General features: G+C 50.1%; 3 protein-coding genes across 19 annotated transcripts; 1 reads left to right on the plus strand and 2 right to left on the minus strand.

The window, feature by feature from the left end:
• The first annotated feature begins 14 nt into the window (after positions 1-14).
• DNASE1L2 (deoxyribonuclease 1 like 2) lies at positions 15-4045 on the plus strand. 2 transcript variants are annotated; one of them, XM_011376933.2, is made up of 8 exons: positions 15-714; positions 968-1128; positions 1222-1310; positions 1405-1488; positions 1561-1661; positions 1735-1847; positions 1958-2209; positions 2641-4045. In XM_011376933.2, the coding sequence occupies exons 2-8, from the start codon at positions 985-987 to the stop codon at positions 2692-2694; spliced, it is 837 nt and encodes a 278-aa protein (XP_011375235.1). In that variant the 5' UTR covers positions 15-714; positions 968-984; the 3' UTR covers positions 2695-4045. The 2 variants fall into 2 exon arrangements, with proteins under 2 accessions (XP_011375235.1, XP_023377217.1); XM_023521449.1 differs by lacking the exon at positions 15-714 and having other exon boundaries at positions 950-1310.
• On the minus strand, positions 3816-13321 carry ECI1 (enoyl-CoA delta isomerase 1). Of its 8 annotated transcripts, none has more exons than XM_011376949.2 (8): positions 13118-13321; positions 12932-13016; positions 12030-12149; positions 10804-10931; positions 6748-6894; positions 5735-5856; positions 5458-5636; positions 3816-4323 (listed from the first exon to the last, which is right to left on the minus strand). In XM_011376949.2, the coding sequence occupies exons 1-8, from the start codon at positions 13139-13141 to the stop codon at positions 4157-4159; spliced, it is 972 nt and encodes a 323-aa protein (XP_011375251.1). In that variant the 5' UTR covers positions 13142-13321; the 3' UTR covers positions 3816-4156. The 8 variants fall into 8 exon arrangements, with proteins under 8 accessions (XP_011375251.1, XP_011375250.1, XP_023377206.1 ...); XM_011376948.2 differs by having other exon boundaries at positions 12932-13019; XM_023521438.1 differs by having other exon boundaries at positions 10804-10914; positions 13118-13174.
• A 288-nt stretch (positions 13322-13609) lies between these two features.
• RNPS1 (RNA binding protein with serine rich domain 1) lies at positions 13610-22960 on the minus strand. Of its 9 annotated transcripts, XM_011376946.2 has the most exons (9): positions 22262-22599; positions 21812-21830; positions 19268-19455; positions 18872-19027; positions 18033-18224; positions 17632-17734; positions 17228-17381; positions 14954-15095; positions 13610-14492 (listed from the first exon to the last, which is right to left on the minus strand). In XM_011376946.2, the coding sequence occupies exons 3-9, from the start codon at positions 19336-19338 to the stop codon at positions 14393-14395; spliced, it is 918 nt and encodes a 305-aa protein (XP_011375248.1). In that variant the 5' UTR covers positions 19339-19455; positions 21812-21830; positions 22262-22599; the 3' UTR covers positions 13610-14392. The 9 variants fall into 9 exon arrangements, with proteins under 9 accessions (XP_011375248.1, XP_023377212.1, XP_011375244.1 ...); XM_023521444.1 differs by lacking the exons at positions 21812-21830; positions 22262-22599 and adding an exon at positions 22647-22960 and having other exon boundaries at positions 18872-19075; XM_011376942.2 differs by lacking the exons at positions 21812-21830; positions 22262-22599 and adding an exon at positions 22647-22949.
• Between the last annotated feature and the right edge of the window lie 1256 nt (positions 22961-24216).

Raw genomic sequence — 24216 nt, forward strand, 5'->3', positions numbered from 1 at the left:
GCACCTGACAGGGCTGGCGGCACTTTGGCGGTGCGTGGGTGTCACTGGCATGTGGATAGGCAACCTCCTGATGCTGCCCTGCCCACTGGGAGCTGTGACCCCAGCTTCCTGAGCCTTACCGAGGTGCCCTCGGAAAGGGGATTGAGGCTGGGGGACCAAGAGCCTCTGATGACTTGTAGGAAAAACAGCAGGAGACAGGCCAAGAATGGGGCTGGTCTTTCCTAATTGCACTGCTTTAGTTTTCCTGAGGGGATGCAGCTCCAGGAAGGAGATTCTAGGTGACCTAGTTTCTAGGGGGTGGGGACAAGAACAAAGCCTGGACCATGGGCATGGCTGGCCCTTTTCCCCAGTCCTGATGCAGTTCCTGGGGTGTTGACAAGGTCTTCTGAGTCCCAGTTCTGACAGACTTGGGAGCCCAGAGCAGGCTCAGAGTGGATTCCCTGTGGCCTTGCCCTGGGTGGGTGGCGGTGTCTCCATGGGAATGGGAGCCAGGAGTTCTAGTGTCCAGCTCTGTAGAGGGGGTGGGACCCAGTGCAGTCTGGCTCCTCCTTGGACCAGGGCCTCAAATACCCACCCATGCCCAGGCGCCAGAGCTATTGCTGGACTGAGCTCTTGCAGTCTGTCCAGTGCCGCGGACACACTCCCAGCCTGGACTTCAGACTCCTACCTGGACTCAGATCCTGAGCATCTGATACTACACCATCCTCATCTTAGGTGAGTCTGGGGGCTTGGACTAGCCAGAGACTGGATCCTCTATTTGGGTTTCAGTTTCTCCACGGAGTAGGAGAATGGTCATGAGCCCATCATACTACCCCAGGGAGACCTAGAGAGTGCAGGGGCACGTTATGCCTTGGTGTCAGCCAACATTGGGCAGCAGACCTTGCCTGGCGCCCTCATGCAGGCGAAGAGTGTTGGGTGCATCCGACTCCAGTTCCCTGCTGATGTGGGCCGTGTCTGTCCCTCCCAGCCCTCCCGCTCCGTGGAATGGTTGGGCCTCGGGCCCTACTGGCCGCACTCTGGGCACTGGGGGCCACCGGGGCAGCCGCGCTGCGAATTGGAGCCTTCAACATCCAGAGCTTTGGCGACAGCAAAGTGTCGGACCTGGCCTGTGGTGGCGTCATTGCACAAGTGAGGCTGGGGACCCGGGACGGGGCTGCAGCTAGGTTCCACTGCGCATCCGCCTGCGCACGCATGACCCTGTCCCTGCTGCCCCTTTCCCAGATCCTTGCTGGCTATGACATCATGCTCGTGCAGGAGGTGCGAGACCCGGACCTGAGCGCCGTATCAGCGCTCATGGAGCAGATCAACAGGTGTGGCGGGCAGGGCCCAGTATCGGGAACTCTGGCCAGCATCCCAGGCCTGGGCTTGGTATCTTGACCCAGGGCCTGGCCCATATCTCCGCAGTGTGTCTAGGCACGAATACAGCTTTGTGAGCAGCGAGCCCCTAGGGCGGGACCAGTACAAGGAAATGTACCTGTTCATCTACAGGTGAGGGGCGGGGATGCGGCGCTCGGGGCAGGAGGTGGCCGGCTCAGCGCTCCCACTGCCCTCTGCCCCCAGGAAGGACTCGGTGTCGGTCATGGACATGTACCAGTACCCGGACCCAGAGGACGCCTTCAGCCGCGAGCCTTTCGTGGTCAAATTCTCAACTCACAGCTCTGGTGAGGCCCCGCCCCACTTGGCCCCGCCCCCTGCAGCTCCTGCCCGGCTTCTGACATCCATCCCCTTCCTCAGCGGCTAAGGAGTTGGTGCTGGTCCCGCTGCATGCTGCGCCACACCAAGCAGTGGCGGAGATCGATGCTCTCTACGACGTGTACCTGGACGTGATTGACAAGTGGGGCACCGATGTAAGCCCCGCGTCCTCACAGTCCGGGTCCCAAGAGGCGCACCCCGGGGACAACCGTAATGGTATGACTCTCCGTGGCGGGCTCAGACACTAGTCCCTCGCCTCCCGCAGGATATGTTGTTCCTGGGCGACTTCAACGCTGACTGCAGCTACGTGAGGGAGCAGGACTGGGGGGCCATCCGCTTGCGCAGCAGCGAGGTGTTCAAGTGGCTTATCCCAGACAGCGCCGACACCACGGTGGGCAACTCAGACTGTGCTTATGACCGCATTGTGGTCTGTGGTGCGCGCCTGCGCAGGAGCTTGAAACCCCAGTCGGCCTCTGTGCATGACTTCCAGGAGGAATTCGGCTTGGACCAGACTCAGGTGAGCACTGAGCCCTCGCCTGAGGGATGGGGTTCCCCAGGCCACCCTCCACAGGCAGGCAGGAGGAGCCAGCTCCCTGCTGCTCAAGGCTGGAACTAACTGCAGTGTACTTGGCCTTTTCTTCCCTAAGATAGTTTCTAGGAAAGGCCCCAAGAGGCTCCATTTTGGCTAAATGGAACAAATCTATGACTGTAGGCTAGGATGCCCTTTACCTCTCGTGAGGTGGGGTCCCAAGTCTGTGTCCCCACCCCACCTGCAGGCAGCAACAGGGGTGGACAGCCTAGGCCTCACTGATCTGCTCTCTCAGATACAGCAGTTTGCAGAAACCCAGGGGGCTCCACCCCAGGTGGTGGGCAGTTTTCTGAGGTGGAGCCTCAGGGAGGACAGGCTGCCCAGCAGGGCCTTTGAGGCTTGGCCCATTCTCTTCCCAGGCCCTTGCTATCAGTGACCATTTTCCTGTGGAGGTGACCCTCAAGTCCCACTGACAACACTGAAGCCTGGCCAGGACATACTGCCTGCAGACTGACCATGAGGAACAGCTTCATAGGGCTCCTTCAGGGTGGTATGCCAACCCTCAGAGAGGCTGTGGGAAGGGGCAGCTGGGCCTGGACAAGTGGCCACGGACATGTTTTGGGACCACTCAGAGCTTGTTCCCTCGTCTGTAGAATGGACTACCTAACTACCTCACAGGGGTGTGAGGAGCACCGCAGAGTGCTGGGCATAGCTGCGCTCAATAAATGTGCACAACGCTAGCCCAGGACCACACACAGGTTGGGCTCTGCCTTTCTACGGTACAAACCCTGGTCCTTCAGCCTGGCAGATCTTTCAAAAGACAGGCACAGCCTGGCCTGCTCATTTCATGTCCTGCTGGCATCTATCACCTCCAGACCACTGTAAAGCTTTTAAGAACTTGTAGTGAGTGCAGTGGGGATCAGCATTCGCACACACACAGGTACAGTGTTGACGTGCAAGGCCAACCTCTCAGCCCAATGTCCCTCCTGCAGTCCCACTCCCTGGTCCTCCTGCATAGATGCTCAGGCACTGCTCTGTATCATAGGTCCTATTCCACCCAGCATTGCAGGAGAGGTCAGGGTACAGTCCTGCCCACAGAACCTGCACACCTCCCTGTGGCACAGCCCTTCAATAATGTCTTCCTGGGTAGGTTCCTCCTCAGGAGCCCTGGGCTGGGACAGGACACTGGCCTTTGTCCCGGGTAAGCCCATCACCTGAAGATTGAAAAAAAGCAGAGCTGGGATGACACACAGCATAACTGACAAGAGTTTTTAAAACATCACATCTTTGGCAGGATTTGAGAACTGTCCTGAATTTTATGGGAGGAAAAGCCTTTGAGCTTGAATAAGTTTTTCTTGCAAAATCTTTCTAAAATAAGATCTATGACACAGCACAGAATGCCTCTCAAGTAATGCTTCCCTTGTCCCTCTCCAAGTTACCCCATGTCTCTGAATTGTCATACACTCCCTCCAAGTGAACAAACGTGTTGGCCAAAAGGCTTTTCTCTGGGAGGTCTCTGTGGGGGGCGGTCTTGTGTGGACCATCACTGCCTGGCTTTATGCTTTCAGCAACCAGGTAGTACGGAGGCCAGGGGTGGGACAAGCTGAAGACTTTATTCATAATTCTGCCTTGGGAAAGGTAACACTCAGTGGTGACACTGCTGGAGGTCCAGAACAGCCCCATGTGCCAGTTCATGATTCCCAAATCCAGACACTGCCCACCAACCCCACTTGCCAGGCAGGAAAGGCATTCATGGTGGTGGGCCTTGAAACACTAGCTACAAGGAACAGGGCCTTCTGACATAGGCAAAAAAAAAAAAAAAAAGAGAACTGAAAGAACTTTTAAATTGGAAAATACCTTGTTTAAAACACCTTAGGACCAGAGAATCCCCTAGAAGGATGTATATGCCTAAACCCTGTGCGGGCAGCCCAGCCCTTAGTCTTTATTTTGTTTGAGCTTTGCTAAGTACATCTGCAGGGACTTCTGGATGGAGTCTCTGGAGATAAAGCTGACAAAGTTCTGGATGTCCGTGTCACGATGTTTCACCAGGAGGTCTGCCGTGGGCTTTCGGATCATGTTCTTGGTCAGCTGCCGAGCGTGATCTAAAGCAAACAGGGTCCACTTGTGAAAACACACTGAGACAGTGCCATCATTTCCAACTTTCCCAAGAGAGTTCCAATAGAAACTTTGGTAGAAAACTTAGAAGATACATGTAAGCAAAAAAAAAAAAAAAATAAAATCATCTGTTCCCCACTGCCCACTGATTTCTTTTAAAAACATACAGGATGAAACTATAAAAATTGCCTTTTTAAACTTGTTATTTTCACTCAACTATATTATCCATGTCACTAAATATCCTTTTATAAGATATTTAATGGCTGCGCAGTATTCAGTCATTTGTCTGAGTCAGGGATTGGCAATCTTGGCCTCCCATGTGAGCTAAGCATGCTCGTTAGTTCACATACTCTCTGTGGCTGCCTTTATGCCATAGTTGTGGCAGAGACCATGTGACCCATAAAGCCAGAAATCTACTTGGTTCTTTAGACAGTCTGCTGATCCTGGTTCCTATCATAGTTGATAAAACCAGCTCTATTCCCATGCAGGTTGTTTATAATCGTCCATGTAGTAGGTTGGATAGTGGACCGCAAAAAGATAATCTGTGCAAGTCCTAACCACTCCTTTAGAACCAGTGCATGTGGCCTTATTTGGAAAAGGGTCTTTGCATATGTAATTAAGATGAGATCATCTTGGATTTAGGGTGGGCCCTAAATCCAATGACAAGTGTCCTTATACAAGAAAGGAGAGGGAGATTTGAGTTAAAGGAGACCCTATGAAGATAGAGGCAGGGATTGGAGTGTGTGGCCACAAGCCAAAGAATGTTTGGAACTATCGGAAGCTGGGAGAGGCAGGCATGATCCTCCTCTAGAGCCTCTGGAGTGCGTATGGCCCTGCCTGCACCTTGATTTTGGACTTCTGGCCTCTAGACTATGAGAGAATGCATTTCCGTTGTTTAAAGCAACACCCCCCACCCAGCTCCATTTGTGACAATTTGTTATAGTGGCTCCAGGACACTTAAGTCAGTCGGCATGTTTGTGAGTTGCATAGTGAACCTTTACATGATAAATTTCTGGTCTTACCAGGGGTGTCAGGCTAGGAAGGCAAGAGGAGAAGGGAAGAAAGGAGGCTTTGCTCGCCCACTAGTACCCATAGCTGCCACCCTTCCCTGTGCTCCTCACCTGGAATGGCCAACCACTGGGTCATAACTGAGAGAGCTGTGCTCTGCACCTGGTCCTTGGGCACCACCTTGTCCACAATGCCCACCTGGAGGGCCTCTGCTGGTGGGAAGAGCAACCCCAGCTGCAGTGCATGCTCCGAAGCGCGGTGCCCAATGATATTCACGAGGGGATCTTTGAACCTGGAAGGCAGACACCCACTCACCTGGGGCTGAGGGCTCCCAGGTGGGTTGGTTCAGCCCTGGGTCAAGTGGAGTGTGAGTACAGTCCCTGGTCTTACCAGAAGGGGGCGGAAATGCCCAGCCGGGTCTCATTCAGCCCAATGAGGCACTTGGGGTTGTCAGCCAGGATCCGGTAGTCAGAGGTGAGGGGGATTAGGCAGCCTCCAGCAGCACAGGGTCCCTGCAGGGGAAGCATGACCTTAAGGCTCTGGGTGTTGCTGCTGCTGGTCCCAATCATATTCTAGAGAGCTAGGGCCCAAGGAAAGGCCTGCTGTTGGATGTGAGCTCTTAGTGCTCCTAGCGTCCAGGGTGCTGCACCAACATTGGACTGTGCAAAAGGAGACTCAGGCTTGCCCATCAGCCCCAGGCGCTTGGCAGGGTTAGCAGCTCAGGGCCAGAAAACCATTCTTCTTACTCTCTGGTCAGGGACGCAAGTTTCCTTTCCTTTGACAGCTTTTGTCTGGATGCTAAATGCCAAATGAGCATTTAGCTGGAGCTGTCATGTCCACAGACCCACTGCCATCCTCAGCAGGATGTCCTTAGAACTCCAAACTCATATAGACCTCACTTCATGTACCCCACTGCCCCAGAGATGGCAGGTCACTGTCAGTGCCCACTATGCCCCATGGAGTCGTCCTCTCACCATCTTTCTCCTCTACTAGGCTCAGGGCCTCCTCCCACTTTCCTTGGTTTGTCACCACATCTCTTCAAGGCACACTGGTTCTCGAGCCTCAGCTCTACTCCCTTGCCTCAGCAGCCTGCCCCTGCCTTCTCCAGGTCAGGCCAAAATGATGTTTCCAAAAAGTGGATCCCATCCCCCACTTGCTCCTTGTATAGCCCTCTCACTGGGCCATGTCAACCATGGGCCCTGAGGTCCTGCCCCGATCCCAGTGAATGAGTTGACTCCTGTGGCCCCTACCTTGTCACGCTGGTCCGATATGGCAAGCTTACCTGTGAATGTCTAAGGGTCTCCCCAAGGCCCTCTTACCCTCAGAGGGCAGGGCCACATCTGCCCCCACCCCTGCCGGCCTCCAGGGAGTTAGCAAGGCCACTCAGGAGTATGGACACTCACATTGATGGCGCTAATCAGCACCAGGTTGGACAAGTAGAGCCGCAGCCACAGATCCTGTAAAACCTTCCAGTACTCGGTGTAGTGTGCTGGGTTCTTCCCGCATATTTCCCTCAGGTCCACGCCAGCTGAGAAGGCCTTGGGGCAGTCCTGGGTGAATGAGAGTGCCAGAGCCTCATCAGAGTGTACTCACCAGGGCAACGTGCCCCCAAAGCAGGGGGACCCTACAGGTGCTCAAGGGGCAGCAGGGCACTGCCCCCAGGAGCCGAGCTAGGGCTCCAGGGACTCAGCCTCAACCTCCCTCAGACTCAGTTCCTATGTTCTGGGACGTTCTTCCCTTTCTCAGTTCAAACGAGAAAAGGCAAACAGGCAGGCAAGGTTGGGTGCTACCCCAGGGACGTGAACACACCGGGCTCTGTGCACACCTGTGTGTGGCATCCTGGGCAGAGAAACTGAGGTGTGGGGAGGACTCCTGACAGAGTCTGTTGGGGGCACATGTTGATTTATCCCAAAAGGTCAATCAAGCTGTAGACTGGTGCAGACCAGGAGGTGCTGCTGTCTGAAGATAGCCAAGGAAGGACAGGTCAGTGACCAAGATGCTAGACCTCTGCCCTGGGCTGTGACGTACGAGACAGAAGACTGAGGAATGATCTTGAGGGTATGTTTGTCCAATGCAGATGCCCCAGGTCCTGATACAGCTGCCAAGGAAGGGAGGAGGAGCAAACACAGACGTGCAACAGGCTAGAATAAAGGGCTGCCAGCACAATCGTGTTTTCAAGTGGTGGGCACCAAGTTCTAGGTGTTCGAAGGATTGTTGGCCAAGAATGCAGAGGGGGAAGGGATGATGGCTCAGCAGCCTTCATGCAGAAACATCCAGCCCTGGGGCTCCCGTGTGGTCATAGCACCTCTGAGCAAAGGAGATGCTCCCACAGCTGGAGGCTGGGGCACCTGAGGCTGGTGTGACCTGTTAATGACTGATTCACTAACTAGAACTGACAACAGCTAACACATGCTGCTTGTGAGACCCACCACCACCCATTGTGAGGAGCAGGCAGATAAATAAAATATGGGACAGTCATACTCCATGTCCCCTACATCCATATATTAAGCAACAAAAGCAAGCTGCAGGGCAAGGTGTTGATGTGAACCCATTTTTCTTGTACACACACGTTCTTGTGTGTGGTAACACCTGGAGGTTGACCTTTTGTTTCTATGGAACGTGTTCTACTCCTGTAACTTAAAAAGACCCAACAGAAATGGTAAGATGTGTAACTATTACACCAAGTATGCTGTCCCTCATGGGTCAGATACAGGGACCTGGAAGCCAGCCTCTGGCTGGGGGAAGAGATGGGAGTGGGGATAGAGTTGCTCTTGTTTAAGAATATGGCAGGACTTTACATTCAGCCTTGTCCTTTTCCCACCATGAGACCCTGGCCCCCTCCCCCTACAGAATCCAATTCATTTTATCAGCACAGATCTCTGGCAAGGTAACGACACGTGGGCATAGTCCTAGTGCTTCACAAAGTCAAAGAGTTTGGTTCTGGATGAGAGAACAAATCACAGGATCCTAATGGGGGATGACTCCAAGAGGCGTAGGTAGTGCAGCCTGTTTCTGTGATTTATCAACAGGTCTGTAGTGGGCCAAGTCATGTCCCTGAAAGATAGGGTTAAATCCTCACTCCCAGGACCTGTAAATATGACCTTACTTAGAAATAGGGTCTCTGCAGATAAGATCAAGATGAGGTCATATTGGAGTAAGGGGGGCCTAAATACCATGACCTGTATCCTAGGAGAGGGAAATGTGGACACAGACACAGGGCAGACATATTTAGATGAAGAATGGAGTGGCGGAGACAAGTACAGACCACTAGGAGCCCCTAGAAGCTGGAAGAAGCCAAGGAGGAATCTCCCCTAGAATCTCCAGAAGGAATAGGTCCTGCTGATGCCTTGATTTCGATCTGTGGCCTCCAGAACTGTGAGGGAATATACTTCCATTGTTTTAAACTATCCTGTTTGTGTGGAGAGTGGGTTGTAAGCTGACAAAGGTCCTTGCAATCTGCGAGGGCAACCAAGGGTTACCTCACCTCTGCAAACTCCTTCTGAGAACAAGAAAGTATAAATAGAGCTGCAGGCAGGCAAACAAGCTAACAGTTATGAGAAGACCCGGACTGGGAAAAGTAGAAGAAACAGTGTTGTTATGCCTAAGGGAAACTGCTTATGCCAATTATTATGATCCTGTATAAAAGCAGCTTGCAAAAATAAAACTGCGCCATTGTCCACCATCAGTGGACAGTGGACCTCCTGATTCCCGCTTTCTTCTTTCTTTTCTTCATCTCCCACTATTCCCACTCAGGTTTATTTTCCCAGGCTGCGCTGGATGTGGCAGGATTTACCACTTGCTGGATGTGGCATGTTTGTACACTTTGTGATGGTGGCCACAGGACACTAAAATGAGGATCCACTAGGTGGGCCTTGTGCTATATACACAGTAGGCATTCAATACAGAACACAACATAGACACATTTTGGGGGAAATCATGTAGTGGGGAGAACATGAGCTTCTGGAGGGACAGATGCTGGCTCCTCTCCTTCAGGGCTGTGCGACTTTGAGGTCTGGAGGCAGTAGGGACCCTCACCGTACAACAACCAGCACCAATATGCACACGTGTCCTATATTTGGTGACATGAAGTTCTCTCATTTTTAGAGTACAATAAAGAAAATGTCACGTTATGAAATGACATTTTAAGTATTTTCAGAACTCATCCAGGGTAAAAAGTTCCCAAGCAATTTTAGTATATCCAGGCAGTTGAGCTATGATTGTCAGAAAGTTCCCTGGGATTCTTTCACCAACCCTTCTACAATCTACGACCATAAGTATCATTCCCATCCGTGGAGCAATGCAGAATAATCTCTCCCATGGAATGGGGCCAGGCTTTGCTCTGCAAACCCCAGCGTCAAAAGACCCACGGGGTGTATGCACTCCCAAGTGGGTCTGCACTCCATCTCTCGAGCCTGGTCTTATCTGTGTTCTCTCTTAGTACTCGCGGCTCCTGGTAGAGCAGGTGGGCCTGATGCCCACTGGAATGGGGCAGAAACACATAAGGCCCCTAGTTCTGAGGGTCTAGGTGTTAAAATCAGCCCAGGCTCTGAGGACCGCCTGGCTCCTCTTCTCATCATCCACTACACTTTCTCCCCTTAGGGTCACTCCTAGTCCCACCTTCTTGGGTCCAAAAGATGCTGCCTCTTGCCCCTCCCAGGCTTCAGCCATGACACTGCTCTCACACATGTACTTGCCAGCTTGTGGGGGAAATGGTGAGGTTCCCTCTGATAATTCAGAAGGAAAAAAATTGCCCTCTGAGAACTCAACTCTAAAACCTGCCCTAAGAGGAATGGAGAGCATGGCTTTCAGGATAAGCATTGTTACTGGGGCACCCAGGGAGGGCACCTTAGGAATCCACTGCCCAGTTTGCACATGAATCAGTATGGGCTCAAGGTTGTCCCTGCGCAAATGTCACCTGCCTGTAAAGAGCTGGATCTGTGTTGCAGATCTTGCAGCTGAAACATTTGCAAAGTCATGTTGCAATCTGCCAAGGGCAGAGCAGGAAACAAAAAACAGACAGCTTAGCACAGATAACCAAGTACAGATATGCCTTTGGGAGATTATTGTTGCCAGCAAGTTTCAAGTCTCAAGAAGACTCCCACATTCTCCTTGACCTTTAAGTGTATATAATAAATGTGCTGAGCTTGCCTCAGGGTCACTGTATCTCCATCAGAGTGCAGTGTCCCACCTTGCCCCAGCTTTTCCTATAGTATGTCTCTGTGTTTTGTCTGTTTTTCCTAATCCTCCACAACCTGCCCCCCTGCCCCTGCCCGCCCCCCGCCCTTAACCCTCTAGTTGTGCAGGTCGTGACACCTGCCCGTGGCCACAATCCCTGGAATCCTCTCTTGGGCACCTACATCTGGGGCCGGTTATTCCACACCATATGACGTGCAGATGGTCTCCAAGTTTGGCACTCTGATCAGAGAACTCGGGGCTTTGAGGAGCTAAGGAGCACTCACCGAAGTTATGATGATGCCTCGGAAGGTCTTGTCGTTTTCCAGTTTCTCCAGGTTGATGATTAACTCCGTCAAAAACTCTAGGCTGAAGCTGTTCACTGGGAGGTTCTTGAGCTTCAACACAGCAACCCCTAGTGTGAAAATGAAGCTCATGTCCAGAAGTGGAAAAGCATCCCCAGTCATCCTACCTCAACCTGGCCATGGGAAGTACACGGTTTTTGTTTTTTTTTAAATTGAAGTGAGATTCACGTAACATAACTATTTAAAAGTGAACGATTCAGGTCCATTAAGTACATTCACAATGTCGTACAACCACTATCCAATTCTAGAACATGTCTATCACCCCAAAAGGAAATTCTGTATCCATCAGCAGTCACCTTTCCTCCTGCTTCAGCCCCTGACAACCATTGGTCTACTTTCTGTTGCTATAGATTTACCTATTGTGGATATTTCATATAAATGAAATCATATGTGACCTTTTGTGTCTAGCTTCTTTAACATGTTTTCAAGGCTCACCCACGCTGTAGCATGTACCAGTGCTTCATTCCTTTTTAACGCCAAATAATATCCTGTTGTATATTGTATGTTGTATATTGCATGTCTATCCACTCAGGTGCTGATGGACACTTGGCTTGGCCACCTCTTGGCTATTGTAAATAATGCTGCTGTGTGGACATTCATGTACAAATTTTTGTTGCTCTTTTTCTCCCAGATGCAAATCCTTCACTTCTTAAGAAGTGAATGAGCCAACTTTGAGAACTAGATGTGCACGGAGGAATATAGTGAGGTGCTCTGGTTCATGCTTGTTTAAGGACAGAGGGGAAAAATATTGGGGGTCAGATGTTCTTCATTAATTCTGCCAGCAGCACAGAAAGCAGGAGAGACAGGGCCTGCCCTTGTGGACAGTGCAGCTGCTGGCCTGGGGTGGCTAGCGCCATCTGTTTTGTCTGGCTCAAAAGCAGATCTCAAGGGCTTCAGAAATGACACTGTTCATTTAGGGTGCATTTCCCTGGTCGGGATCTGAACTGGATAGGGACCACTCTCTGGCTTATTCAGCTTTCTTACACTTTGGTAGTGGGCACAGGCAGAGTATGGGCTCGGGAGGTTGGGTAACTCCATCCCGCCAGATGTCTGCACGAATCTCTGAATCCGCAGGCCCATGCACGGAGCGGGAGGCCCGGGTTCCAGGGCTCGAGGACACTCGGGGCGGGATGGGAAGGGGCATTAACCTGCAGTGGAGCTTGGCTCCACCACCACCAGCTGGCGCTGACTTCCGAAACGCCGTGCACGGACCTTGCAGCAGGTCGCCCGCTCTTTCCACCAGAAGGCCGCATCCGGAAGCCCAGCCCCTGTGAAAGTCAGTATAAGGACTGTTAGCTCACCGCCCCACCCCGCGGCCCCCGCCCCGCGGCCCCCGCCCGAGTCTGTCCACCCGCCAGAGGTTACGCACAGGTGCAGAGCAAGGGACGGACCACGGAGAGCATTCCAACTATGAGCGCCATCTTGACCAGACGGAGCGGAAGTGCCGTGTCACTCCTACTTATATACCTCCCTTCAGAGGCAACCTGTACTCCAGGGCTACCGCCCCGCCTCCCAATGCCTCAACTAGGACGCAAATCTTTTCAAGACCTCACCTCAGGCCACCCACCCCGCTTGGCTTACCAGGTGTAATAGGCGCTACACCCTAATCTAGGGCTTTACCGTGCGGGTCACTGGGGCTGCGGGGTAGAGTTGCCTGGCCCTTCTCCAAAACCCCATAGGACAGACCCATGCTCCCCCTCCACCCATGGGAGGCTTGCTCTTCCCACGCTTCCTCACCAAGCACAAGTCAGGTTATCCAACAAGAGTGTTGAAACTGGGATAGCACATAGATCACAAAAGTCATGGAGCACAAGTCTCAGAGACAGTTGGGGGCTTAAGGTGTAAAAAGGAGCTTTGGAGACCTGGCAAGCTCACACCAGGGCTTTCTCAAACTCTGCCAGCTTTGAAATGTGGTTACTGAAAAGGCGGCTATAGAGGGAAGGCTGATGGGAGCCATGGGCTGCCTCCTGTCTGTGGTGGAAAAGGAATCGAGGCTGGTATTTTAGCCACAGGTGTGGGGGATAGCACAGCTTGGCGACTAAGTGCCCACCTTCCTCTATGCCGAGTACTGTGTTTGCAGGCACAGCAGGCAGCATTAGGTGCTCACACAACTGATGGAACTGCAGTGCCACCTCCTCCACAAGAAAAGAAAGGGACACAGTGGATGCTTTTATTTGCTTGATCCTGAATGGAGAAACACTGAAATGATACTCAAGGAACAAAGGTGGTCACCCACCTGGGCAGGGGGAAGGTGAGGCATGGGCGGCAAGCCTTTGTATTGCCAGGCAGCACATGGTTTTGTTCTGACCAGTTTGAACACTGGGCACAATAAGGGTCAAGTATAGTGTCAGGTGATTAAAACTTTTGTTCTTTAACTCCGTGTTTCCAATTCTTTGTGGCACAAATTGTTTAGGAAAAATATTTTTTTCCACAGGTAATATAGCAGCAGCAGCAGCAAATGAGATCCATGTTTCTGGTCAGGCAGAATTCGATGCTCTTGGGAACATAAAGGTGATAAATCATCTCATATTTGTCTGCCGCAGGGGCAACCCAACACTCAGGTACACTGTCCAGTGTCCTCTTGGCTGAAAGACTTCAGAGGTGTAACTTTGGAAACAAAATCAAAATTCTTAACCAGCCGTTTTTAATTCTCTCACAACTGAAGCTATCTTTGGGGTCAAGGGAGGGGAAAGGAAGGGAGAGGAAGGAGGCAGTGAACCCCATATTCAATCTTCATTCGAATCCTAGGTTTATTCAAGACAATCCTTTCACTCTACACAACAAAGTACAAACGCAACATTATCTAAAATGCTAGTTACCAAAAAAAACTCAAAACAGAAAATTTATAGTACTGACTGTACAATAAAAAGCCAAAAAAGCAATGTACATGTTGCTGAAAGACCACCCACCATGAATAACAGCCACAACGGGGGTGGTGGTGGTGGTCCGTGAAGACCCTACAGAGCTAGTTCCCAACTTGCTCACCAACATCAGAGAGAAGAGTCGGGTGTGAGTGTATGAGTACATGTAAAAACAACCATTTATGGTGACTAACATGAGGTGTTTGACCCTAGAGATTAGAAGGATTCAAGCAGGGAAGCAGGGCCAGGGTAACAGACTAGCAGCTGCATGAAAACACACCCTTTCCTGAAGGATCCCACAGGCCATTAGACTGGCCCCAGGTCATCCATGGAATGGCAAACTGTGCTCCCAGGCTGGGGCTGCACTGCCACCTGGAACCCTGCTCACCCCTGCTGGCTTTATCACCGAACTGACTGGAAACATGGGAGCTTTCTAGCCAGGAAACTGGAGGGCATCTTCATATGCACAACCCCAAACCAAAAACACTTCTGCAGCTAAATTTGGCCTTCAGAGGAAATGTCTCAATGCTGCCTTCAAGTCTGCCCCTGAGTGAGCATTTCTTTCCTACTGACCCTCCTTCAGTTAGAAAAGGGACAGAACTGAGTTGGATGGGATATAAGTTACAGGGGGCAGAGTTTCGGTGGCCTGCTTATCGAGAGGAATTGGAGCTAGAGCGGCTCCTGTGGCGGCGGCGGCCTGGAGATCGGGACCGCCGGCGCACAGGGGACCTGCGCCTCGGAGAACGTGACCTGTGGGAAGAGGAAAAAACACATCAGACACTGAATTAAACAACATAGGAGCAGCTCTGCATCTTGAACTGCAAGGGTAAAGCCATCTTCTTTCAGAAACACTTCTGTACAGTTTCATGGTTTAACACAGTCAGCACAGCTCCCTTTGGATGGCACTGACACAAAGCCCTTGGGAAGGAAATGGATGTTCTGGAGTACTGGTACAACCTGCAGGGCTGCCCCTTCTGCATGTCCCTCACTCCAGCAGTAGCCCTTCTCTTCCTTTGCCCAGCTTGAATGAACATAATGAGTTTTAAAGGCCGCCCGTGCCAATGCTACCTTCCCATTCCCATCATGGCGGGGAAGGGGATTGTGTGCATAGGGGGGTGAATAGGTCCCAAAGTCATTGTCATTGTATTGTGTTGAAAATAAAACCTAAACCAGCTGCCATCAGCCCTCTGTGAGACCCCAAATTAACTCACCTTCTCCTCATCCGTGGGGGTGACCGGCGCCACATGGGTGGTGGTGGCAGCATTCTCCTGGGAGGGCTGAATCGCCTAGGGGGTGGCCTAGGCCAGGGGGCCAGCACAGCAGTGGCAGTGATTTCCTGGCCATCAATTTGCCCTATTGAAAAAAGGATCAAGTTACAAAATATGTAATAGGCACCTACCCTAGGGTAGGCCACATATCAGATGTAGGGATACACTGGAAGATAAGACAGGAGCCCCAGGAACAAGGACAAACTCAGCTCATCTCAGAAACACCCACATAATTACCATTATTGAAGTTTCATCAAGAAAACTGGAAGGGGGCACAGAACTTAAAGTCCCAAGGGACTCAACCTTGATGCATTGGGACAGCCTCCCAGAGAAAGTGACATCCAAGTTGAGACCCAAAGAACGTGCTGGAATCCATTAAGTGAGGGGAAGGAAGGGTTGTGCCCCAGCCTTGAGCCAGAACATGGTATTAACACTTGAGCTTCCTTCTTAAGAACGGTGGGACAGGGGTAGGCAAGATGAGACAGGAGACCTGTTAGGGGGTTTTACAAGGATTGAGATTAGGTGAAACCTAAGAACTCAAGGGATAACTGGAGCACAAAATCTCCAGATCTAGGCGCTGGATCAGATGGAGAGCTGGGGAGTGGGGCTGGTGATCAGTACCCAGTTTCGGATGAGCTATGATCTCCTAAGAAGTGGGGCTCAGGAAGATGATGATTTAGTGTTGGGGGGACAAAATGAAACGAGGTTCAAGAGACGTCAAGTCTGTCTTAAGAGTTTGGCAAAGTTCTCCAGTGAAAGACCAAATGAAACCAAGGTGCAGACCTAGAATCCCAGGGAAGCATCCTAGGGGGTGGCCTAGGCCAGTTCCTGACCTCAGTCCAGGAACTGCTCAGAGGACCACGCACAGCCCATGTGCCCCAAAGGGTGGAGGGCTCTTTTATCTTCTCGGGTCCTACCTTCAAAGAAACTTCAAAAGTATAAAGGAGATAACACAGGCATGAAGACCTGTGTTCAGAACAGACTCAAAAGGCTTAAGGTGACTCCCGGCTCACTGCCAAAGCCAGCCTGGTTAGAGATTCCATGGCACTGATTATAAAACAACAGACAAATCCACATTCTGGCCAGCTGCCAGTAAAGGCCAAGCCTTCCACTTTCCTTTAGGAAACAACATGGAGCTGTTCCATTTGATGGTGCATAGTACAATAAAGGCCACCAGAGTCTTAAGGAAATAGAAAATGCTTATAATCACACATACTCTGTGTCCAGTCTGAAATTTTTAGCAAGTGGTCAGACTCTAAATACACAATCGATAGTCTCTGAAACAAAGGTGTAATTCACAAAGCCAAGAGCTGATGCATTTAGAGTTTATCCTGAACTCCCTAAATCACTTCAGAGGAGTTTAAATAGATTGAAATAGAGTTAGCTAAAGAGTAAGGAAATTTTCCTAGTATCAAAACTCTATCAAGGCTCAAGGGCAATTATTCAGAAAAAACTGTTAAGCTATTTATTAACTATATAATAGGGCCTCCGAGGGCATGAAGGTTCTGGGTACTCAGATTCCCCTCTCCACTTGGCCTGGCAGCCCACAGTGTTGTGGGCAGTCCTGGCTCTCTGCCTCGGCTGCCTAACAGCAGCACCAAGCTGGGGCAGAGACAAATTCCACGTTCCTTAAAATGCTGACTTGTAGAAAAAATGAAAACTGGCCACCTGAAACTATTCAGAACTGTCTAAATATTGTTACAACTATTCTTCCCAATTAAAAAATGGCTACAAATGTCATCATAAATAGTTAAGATACGAACTTTTGAGAAATGGGTAAAAATGTGAATTTGGCAAAGTAATCCTAAAAATGCTGAAATGTTCACAAAACAGAAAACAACTCTCAGAGAGGATTAAAGAAAACATTTCCAAATAAAAGCCAAATGCTTCATTATATTCACAATATATTCTTTGTTAAAAAAAAACAAGAAACACCCCTTCATTTGATCATTAAGCTTTTAACAGATTAGAAAATTCTTAAAATGCTAATATAGTCATATGTGCTGAATATTTGTCAAGCATAATGTTTTATAAAACATGTTTTTGGTAAACACACATCCACTAAATAAGAATTAAAATCATAAAAGAGCTCTAGGGAAATTATGACATGCAGCCAGGTTGGAAATTGGTTCTAAAGGTTCCTATGTGTGGTGGGTAGCTATTCTCGGATAGGGGACAGAGAAGGGAGTGCAGAGGAGTGCTGGCAGGGCCACCCACCTCCATCCATGTGCTTCAGTGCCTTCTCAGCTTCATCTGGATTCTCAAACTCCACATATGCATAGCCTTTAGACAGATGAGGATGCATCCTTTCTACAGGCATGTCAATCATTTTAATTTTCCCATAGGTGGAGAATATCTCCATGATATGATCCTAGAGGGAAAGAAGGGTCACTCTAATGCTCAAGCACCTTGTGTAAGAGTCAGAGAATTCACTACATAATGACAACAACTTTGGCATCTGGAGGTACACCTCCTAGACACAAACATATATTCCATTAAAAGGAATTAATTAGTGCTCTACTTGAATCACGTACCATCATACTAGTCCTCCGAAAGGCTACATTCTAAAAATCGGCCAAAGACGCTAGCCTCTGGTCCGCTGGATAGTCGGGATTCCTCACCTTGGTCACATTCCTGGTGAGCCTCCCAATATGCACTTTGGTGGGTTTAGGGGAAGGGCTCCGCCTCTTCCTTTCCTTTTCATCTCTTTTGGGTGGTTTGGATCTGATTGAAAAATAGAAAACACCAGAAACAAGTAATTTCTGTAAAGTTAGTTATTTTTAGTGGGGATGTTAACTGCTAGTATTAGTTGTTTTTTTTTTTGTTTTGTTTTTAGGAAGCTTTTCCTACCAGTTCATGCACATTATCCCTGTATTAGAAATCTTATCAAGACAGAAAGACTCCTTTTGGGTCAACTTCTATAACAATTACAGTAACTTTATAGCCCTTTTTAAGTTTGTAAACTTAAGTTCACAGATAATTCACAAGCTTGGGTGAGAAATGGTGCCGGAGGGCAGCTCACTTGGAGCGGGAACGCCGCCTGTTGTCATGTCTGCGCCGAGAAGGACTTGGAGAGCCAGAAGAGCTGCTGGAGCTGGAGCTGCGGGATGTGCTGGAACTCCCTGAGCGGCTTGATGCTGATGAGGAGCTAGAGCCACTGCTTGAGCCAGTGCTGGTGCTGGAGCCCGAGCTGGAGGTAGAGCTGGACCGAGATCTGAGGGGTGAGAGGGAGTGGGGTCAGAGACAACAGCTGGTGGGAGCAGCATTTCTTCAGCATAGACGACCCTGCATGAGCTCCCGAAAGGGAACAGCTGTCCCAATATTTCCAAGCCATACTGCTTTCCCCAGAGGGGAAAACATTAATAGCCTCCCCATTCCCCGAAGCCAAAGCCCTAGGTAAGGACAGAAGACAGCATTCACATTGTATGGTGACAGGAAAGAAAGAACAAGCTGCTCCCTACTAACAGGGAAGCCTTGCCTACTGGGAGGTAAAGAAAGAGCCTGGCAAGTCGGAGTCACCAACTCAGTTTAGAAGGTGACTACTGATTGACTGACTGAGGCTGGTTTTCAACAGAAAGAAAAATAAGTTCTGGGCTAGGGTAATCCAAGTCTAAGTGAATAAAAAGAGCTTGAGAGAAAAATATATCCCAAGAGGTCCTATTCCTTAACATCTGAAGAAAAGAAACCCCCCCCAAACCATCTTCTGTATATAATCAGAGCAAACCCCAAACCAGTCTGCCATAATTATGATTCTTAATTAATAATGTGATAGTGTGTTTTCTTTATAAATAAGAAGACAGAGCACTCTCCATGCTCTTCAGGAGGGTGGAGGGACGTGGCCTCTCAATACTACTACCCCACCTGGTGCTGCTGCTACCGCTTGAAGCGCTGCGCCTCTTTCGAGTTTTATCCCTGCCGCGATCCTTCTCGCTTGTCTCCTTGGTGGCCCCTTTATCTTTAGAACGATCCTTGGACTTCTCATCAGAGCGGTCTTTGCGTTTGGTAGGAGAAGGAGCCCTGGGTAGTGAGGAAGAGTGTGAGATCGCACGTCCCTTTGACCAAACCCTGAAACAACAGCACAACCCAAAAGAGGGGATCCATGGGGCCAGAGATCCCAGGCCATGACAGAGCAAAATGATCTGTGGTTTAGGACACTTTCATTGTGCAATGCAAGGCACTTCTCCAATCTTCCCCTTTCTGAGGGTCCCTAGCAACAAGCACCCCCAAAGTAGCACTAGAAAAATCTGACAGGATTACCTAGTGCTGGACTTTTTATTATTTTCTTTGACTCCTAGCAAGCTCTTCTTTTTCACTCCTGATAAATCCATTCTCCCCTTCTGAGGTGTTCAAAGCAGCAATGGCGGCCTCACTTATCTGAACTCTCACTTCTAACTCGAGTCTGAGAAACGATCCCTAATCGATTGCAATTTACGCCAAAGTGCAGCCTGATAACAAGATAAAAGGATTTATAGAGTGAACGAATTGGCAAGGCAACAAATCTACTTTGCAGTCAAAAGTTGAGCACACAAGATGGCGGCAAGGAACACAGTAAGTAGCGAGCGCCCACAAGGCCAGGAACACGCTGCGGACCTTCACCATTTCCTCAAGGAGGATCCCACCCCCATAGGAAACACAGGTAGAACTGTCACCGCAGCTTGTCTTTTTCTTAAGGAATCGATGGTGGTGCCGGTCACTGTTACTTTACAGATGGTATGATACCGGTTTTTCACTCAAGTTTCATTATGAGTCCTCTACAGTCCCTTAGAAATACATCACATTCACATGCAGAACAGAGAAAAACCTAAATAAGTGTGGCTCGCCTGATAGGATTAGATCTCGTTTTATTGTAATTTCCTTGTAGGACATTTTAGATATACGTTATGACTAGAAGCAAAAAAAAAAAACAAAAACATTTTAAAAGGAATTAGCATCAAAACATTCACTACCCAAATGTAAACAGATGAAAAGCAGTAAAACAATGTTAAAAAGTAGTTGTAAATATTGAACTTTGGTTAATGATGTGCACATGGAAGCATTACAGGGCAGAGGTCCCCAATCCCTGGGCCAAGGACTGATACCCTTGAGTGGCTTGTTATGAACCCAGCCACACAGCAGGAGGTGAGTGGAGGGCAAGCAGCAAAGAAGCCTCATCTGTATTTGCAGCCATTCCCCACCGCATCGCTGCCTCAGCACCACCTCAAATCATCAGGCATTAGATTCTCATAGGAGCACCGGTTCCTGATGCCAAAAAGGTTGGGGACCACTATTATAGGGGAAGTATACCAAAGCCTGTAATTTACTTTGAAATTCAAGGGGAAAAAAAAAAAAAAGATTGATGGGTGGGGCTAGATACATAATGCAAATATGGCAGAAATGTGACTTAGAATCTAGGTGGTGGTGATGTGGGTACTCACTGTATAATTCGACTTCTCTGTATGTTTATATTCTTTGAAAAATAAAACGTCAAGGAAAAAAAGTAGACATTGGAATTGGATGTGATACCACACGTAAGGGTTTAGCAAAGGGCCGGGACTGCAGCATGTGCTCAATAAATGGTCATTAGTAAATGTTACTCAAGAACAAACTACTAATTCGTTATATGCCCTATTTCCGGGAGATTGCTGCCTCAGTAATTCCAGTGAAGTTTTGTACAATTTGCTTGAGTTGTAAGCAAAGATCTCAGGATGTCAGTCTTAATCACTTCTGTCCCACCTTTCTCAACCTGTAAGTAACCTGGACACAGCACAACAATTGGGATTCTGTTTTTGAGTGCAGGGGTGCCCAAAATGCTGAATAGTATTCTGACTCAAGAACGAGTAACCAGCTTTGGACAATCAAATGAGAGTGGAAGAGAGCAGAGAGTATTACCCTTGCTCCTCTTTCCCAGGGCTGTAAAATCTTTAAGACATTTTACCTTAAAATGATAAGGTATTATAGATACCAAATTGGCAACACCAGGTAAGGTTAGCATCCTTGGACAATCAGTAAGTATAATTCAGTGGTTCAGTGGTTTAGTCTGGAGTCAGCCAGCCTGGGTTAGCTTTGCTGTATGACCTTTGACAAGTCACTTAATCTTTCTGAGCCTCAATTTCTCACCACCACTATGATGACAGTTCCTATGCCTGTTATCAACGATATTCATTAAATCAACCCATTAGACTTGCCACCTAGTTATAGCTCAATAAATGTTTGCTGTTAGAAGGGCTGTTTCTCCATGTTTGGAGGCTTTTCTCACATAAACCCTAGTCTCCAAAGTCACATCTCTCTCAATGCTTAACAGGGATTCCTGGATGGCCATTAGGATCAACAAGGGCAGTATTGTCCAATAGAGTGCAAGCTTCAAACATATCCTAAAATTTTCTATTAGCCATATTACAAAAAGTAGAAGTTAATGGTAAAGTTAACTTTTAGTAATGTATTTAACACGCTATACTCCAAATATTATCTTTTCAACATATAATCAGTATATATAAAATTTTATTAATAAAATATCTATCCTCCCACTGAGTCTTTAAAACACCTCAACTTAGGCCAGGAGTATTTCAAGTGCTCAATTGTCATATGTGGCCAATGGCTACCTTATGGAACAGCATTGACCTAGAGGGCAGATTCCTGGGCCCCACCGCAGTCCTAAAGATCTGCTCCAGTGTACTTTGTGAAAATAAGCACCACCAGTTATTCTTAAACACTCTAAAAATTAAGAACTACAGAGTAAACGAACACTTTGCTGGGTGTGGTCGAATGCTAGAAAGCAAAAGTTGAGGTTCCTCGTTTACATAAGTTCAGGTAACAGCACAGGACCTTGATTACCTCCCCCATCCTCCGGAAAGGTGCGCGTCCAACAACCAAAGAGAGGAAAGAACAATTAGTTAAATCTCGAGCAGGTGGCGGTTCAGCTCATATCTTCAGAGCACCTTCCCCATTTAAAAAAGTACATTTTAGGCACAATTCATGCAAAGTAACAGAGAGAAAAGGCCACGTCTCTCCAATATTGAATTTTAAATGTCCCGTATCCTCCCTTCTGGGGGTAACCCATCAAACTGAGCTCCATGGTCTCAGGGACCGTATCCTCAAGGACTGACACCGAGAAAGGCACACAGGAGCCCGGTAAACGTTCGTGGAGTAAATGTTTGAATTAATGGCCTCGAAGGGAGAATCAGCCAGTCTTTCAGGGTATCCCACAATGCAACTCCGCACCCACCAGCACGGGCCCCGCACGCGACCTCGCCACCCCGGTCCGCGTTCACTCACAACTCCCCAGTCCAGGCGCCGGGCTGCGAGCGCTTCCAGGGCAGGGCCCAGCGTTGCGGGCCTCGGTCTCCAGCCCGGCGAGAGAACCCTGAGGGCAGAAGCCCCACTCTCGGCAGCTCCGAGTCCCGCGGGCCTAGCAGGGTACTCCGCAGAGCGGACGAAACAAGAGCGCCCTTCCGCCCGCCGCGGTCCCGACCACTTCCGGGCCGCAGCCTCGGCACCTCCCACTATGCCCGTTCGGGGCCACTCTTTTGAGACCCCCGCGCTGCACCGCCAGGCCGCCGTCCCCACCGCGGGCCGGCAAGCGCGCCTACATCACGATGCACCCCGCCAAGCCTGGCGGGAGACCCCCGAAGCTTGGATGGGGTTGGATTCCAGCACTTACATCTTCCCGCCGCCGAGACCTCCTCCCGCTCTCCTCAGCCGCTGAAGCCGGCGCCGCACTGTCGTCAGAGTTAGGAAGCGGGAAGACGCCGCCGTTCGGCGCGCAGCAATGACGTAAGCGCTTCAGCCAATAGGAACGAGCGCGCAGAGTGTTAAAAGGCCAAAGCCTTTCGTGGTGAGCCTCATCGGGGAAGCTTACTGTATTTCCTTCTCTGGAGGGGTATTTGGGACTGCTCAGGTCTTCCTGCGCGCCTCATGGAGCCAGCAAATTGGCTGTTTGCTGGAGTCGAGAGGACCGCTCCTCATGGGCAGCTCACCGGCGAGCGCCGAGGTTGTTAACGAGGCCCCGCCCCTCTCCGTGCGCGTGCGCTCTGGGCTCCCGACGGGCCTGGCCACCGCTCCGGCAAGGTCGTTTCCGTCCTTGGGCTGCCCCGCGGTGGCAGAGGAGGGTTGCGAAGGCGTTGCGGTTTCTGGCAGCCAACGGTGGGGTTCCTCAGAGTGGAGGCGGTCCAGCAGGCCGGTTCGGGGCAGGCTTCGTGCAGTTTAAAACTACGCGTGGTGTGGGGGGTGGCGGTGCAGACGCGGCTTCTGCTCTGGCGGAACTTGGCCGGGTGGACAAGACGGGGTGGTGCGGCTAGAACGAACAGGGAGCAAAAGGCAGGGTAGACGACAAGGTGCAGAAAGGGAGGCGTCTCTCTGAGGAGATGACACTGCAGCTGAGAACTGAGTGGAAGGGCACTCCGGCAGAGGAAACAGCAGATGCAAAGACGCGTAGGCTCGTTGGAAGAAGCGAAGAGAGGCCAGTGCGGCGGATCGCAGGCCGGGGCTATGAAGGTCAAGTTCAGCGGTGCCCGAACATGGAGGATGTTCAAGATACGGGCCGAGACTTCATTCTGTGGCCGGTGTTCGTTGAGGCGGGGAGGCACTGTCAGAACCTCCTGGCAAGGGCAGAAGGAGGGGTGAGAGGCCCCGGCCCAGGCAGGAGACTGTTGGAGTAAAACCCGGAGCTGAGAGGGCCAGGCTTTTGGATTTTGTTCACTTCTGTGCCAACTACGTCATCGCCTAACCTCCCCCCCGCATCCCTCCCCTCCCTTCCATGCCTGGCAAGTGGTCTTTGCTCCATGACTATTCATGGGAGGAAAGAAGGTGCACTCAGCCTCAGACGTCTGAACAAGTAGGTGCAGCAAAGGAAGAGAAGAGAATAGATCCAAGGTGCCATTTTGGAGAAAGGAACCAATGCGACTTGGAGGCAGATTAGATGTCAGCAATAGGGACATGCTTGGTGACCAAGGGTGAATGAATGGTGCTGCAGACACCCTTTGCAAATCATTGTTCTCTGCTCCACTTGATGTTCCCAGCCAGTGGATGGTGACCTCCTTTTCCTCCTCCAATCCCTCTAGTCCTGTCCAGGGATATCAAGTGTGCCCCTAACACCTCACCCTGGGCTAAGGGGTGTCAGAGGAGTTGGCGACAATACAGGCCTAGGAGAAGTAGCGTGCTCCCTGAGTCCCCTCCGTTGAGGCAACATGTTCTTGGCGGTGAGTGCTGGCAGGCAGAATCAGTCTGGGTCA

Source organism: Pteropus vampyrus, unplaced genomic scaffold, assembly GCF_000151845.1.
Source record: "Pteropus vampyrus isolate Shadow unplaced genomic scaffold, Pvam_2.0 Scaffold303, whole genome shotgun sequence".
In the NCBI taxonomy this organism is placed as follows: domain Eukaryota; kingdom Metazoa; phylum Chordata; class Mammalia; order Chiroptera; family Pteropodidae; genus Pteropus; species Pteropus vampyrus.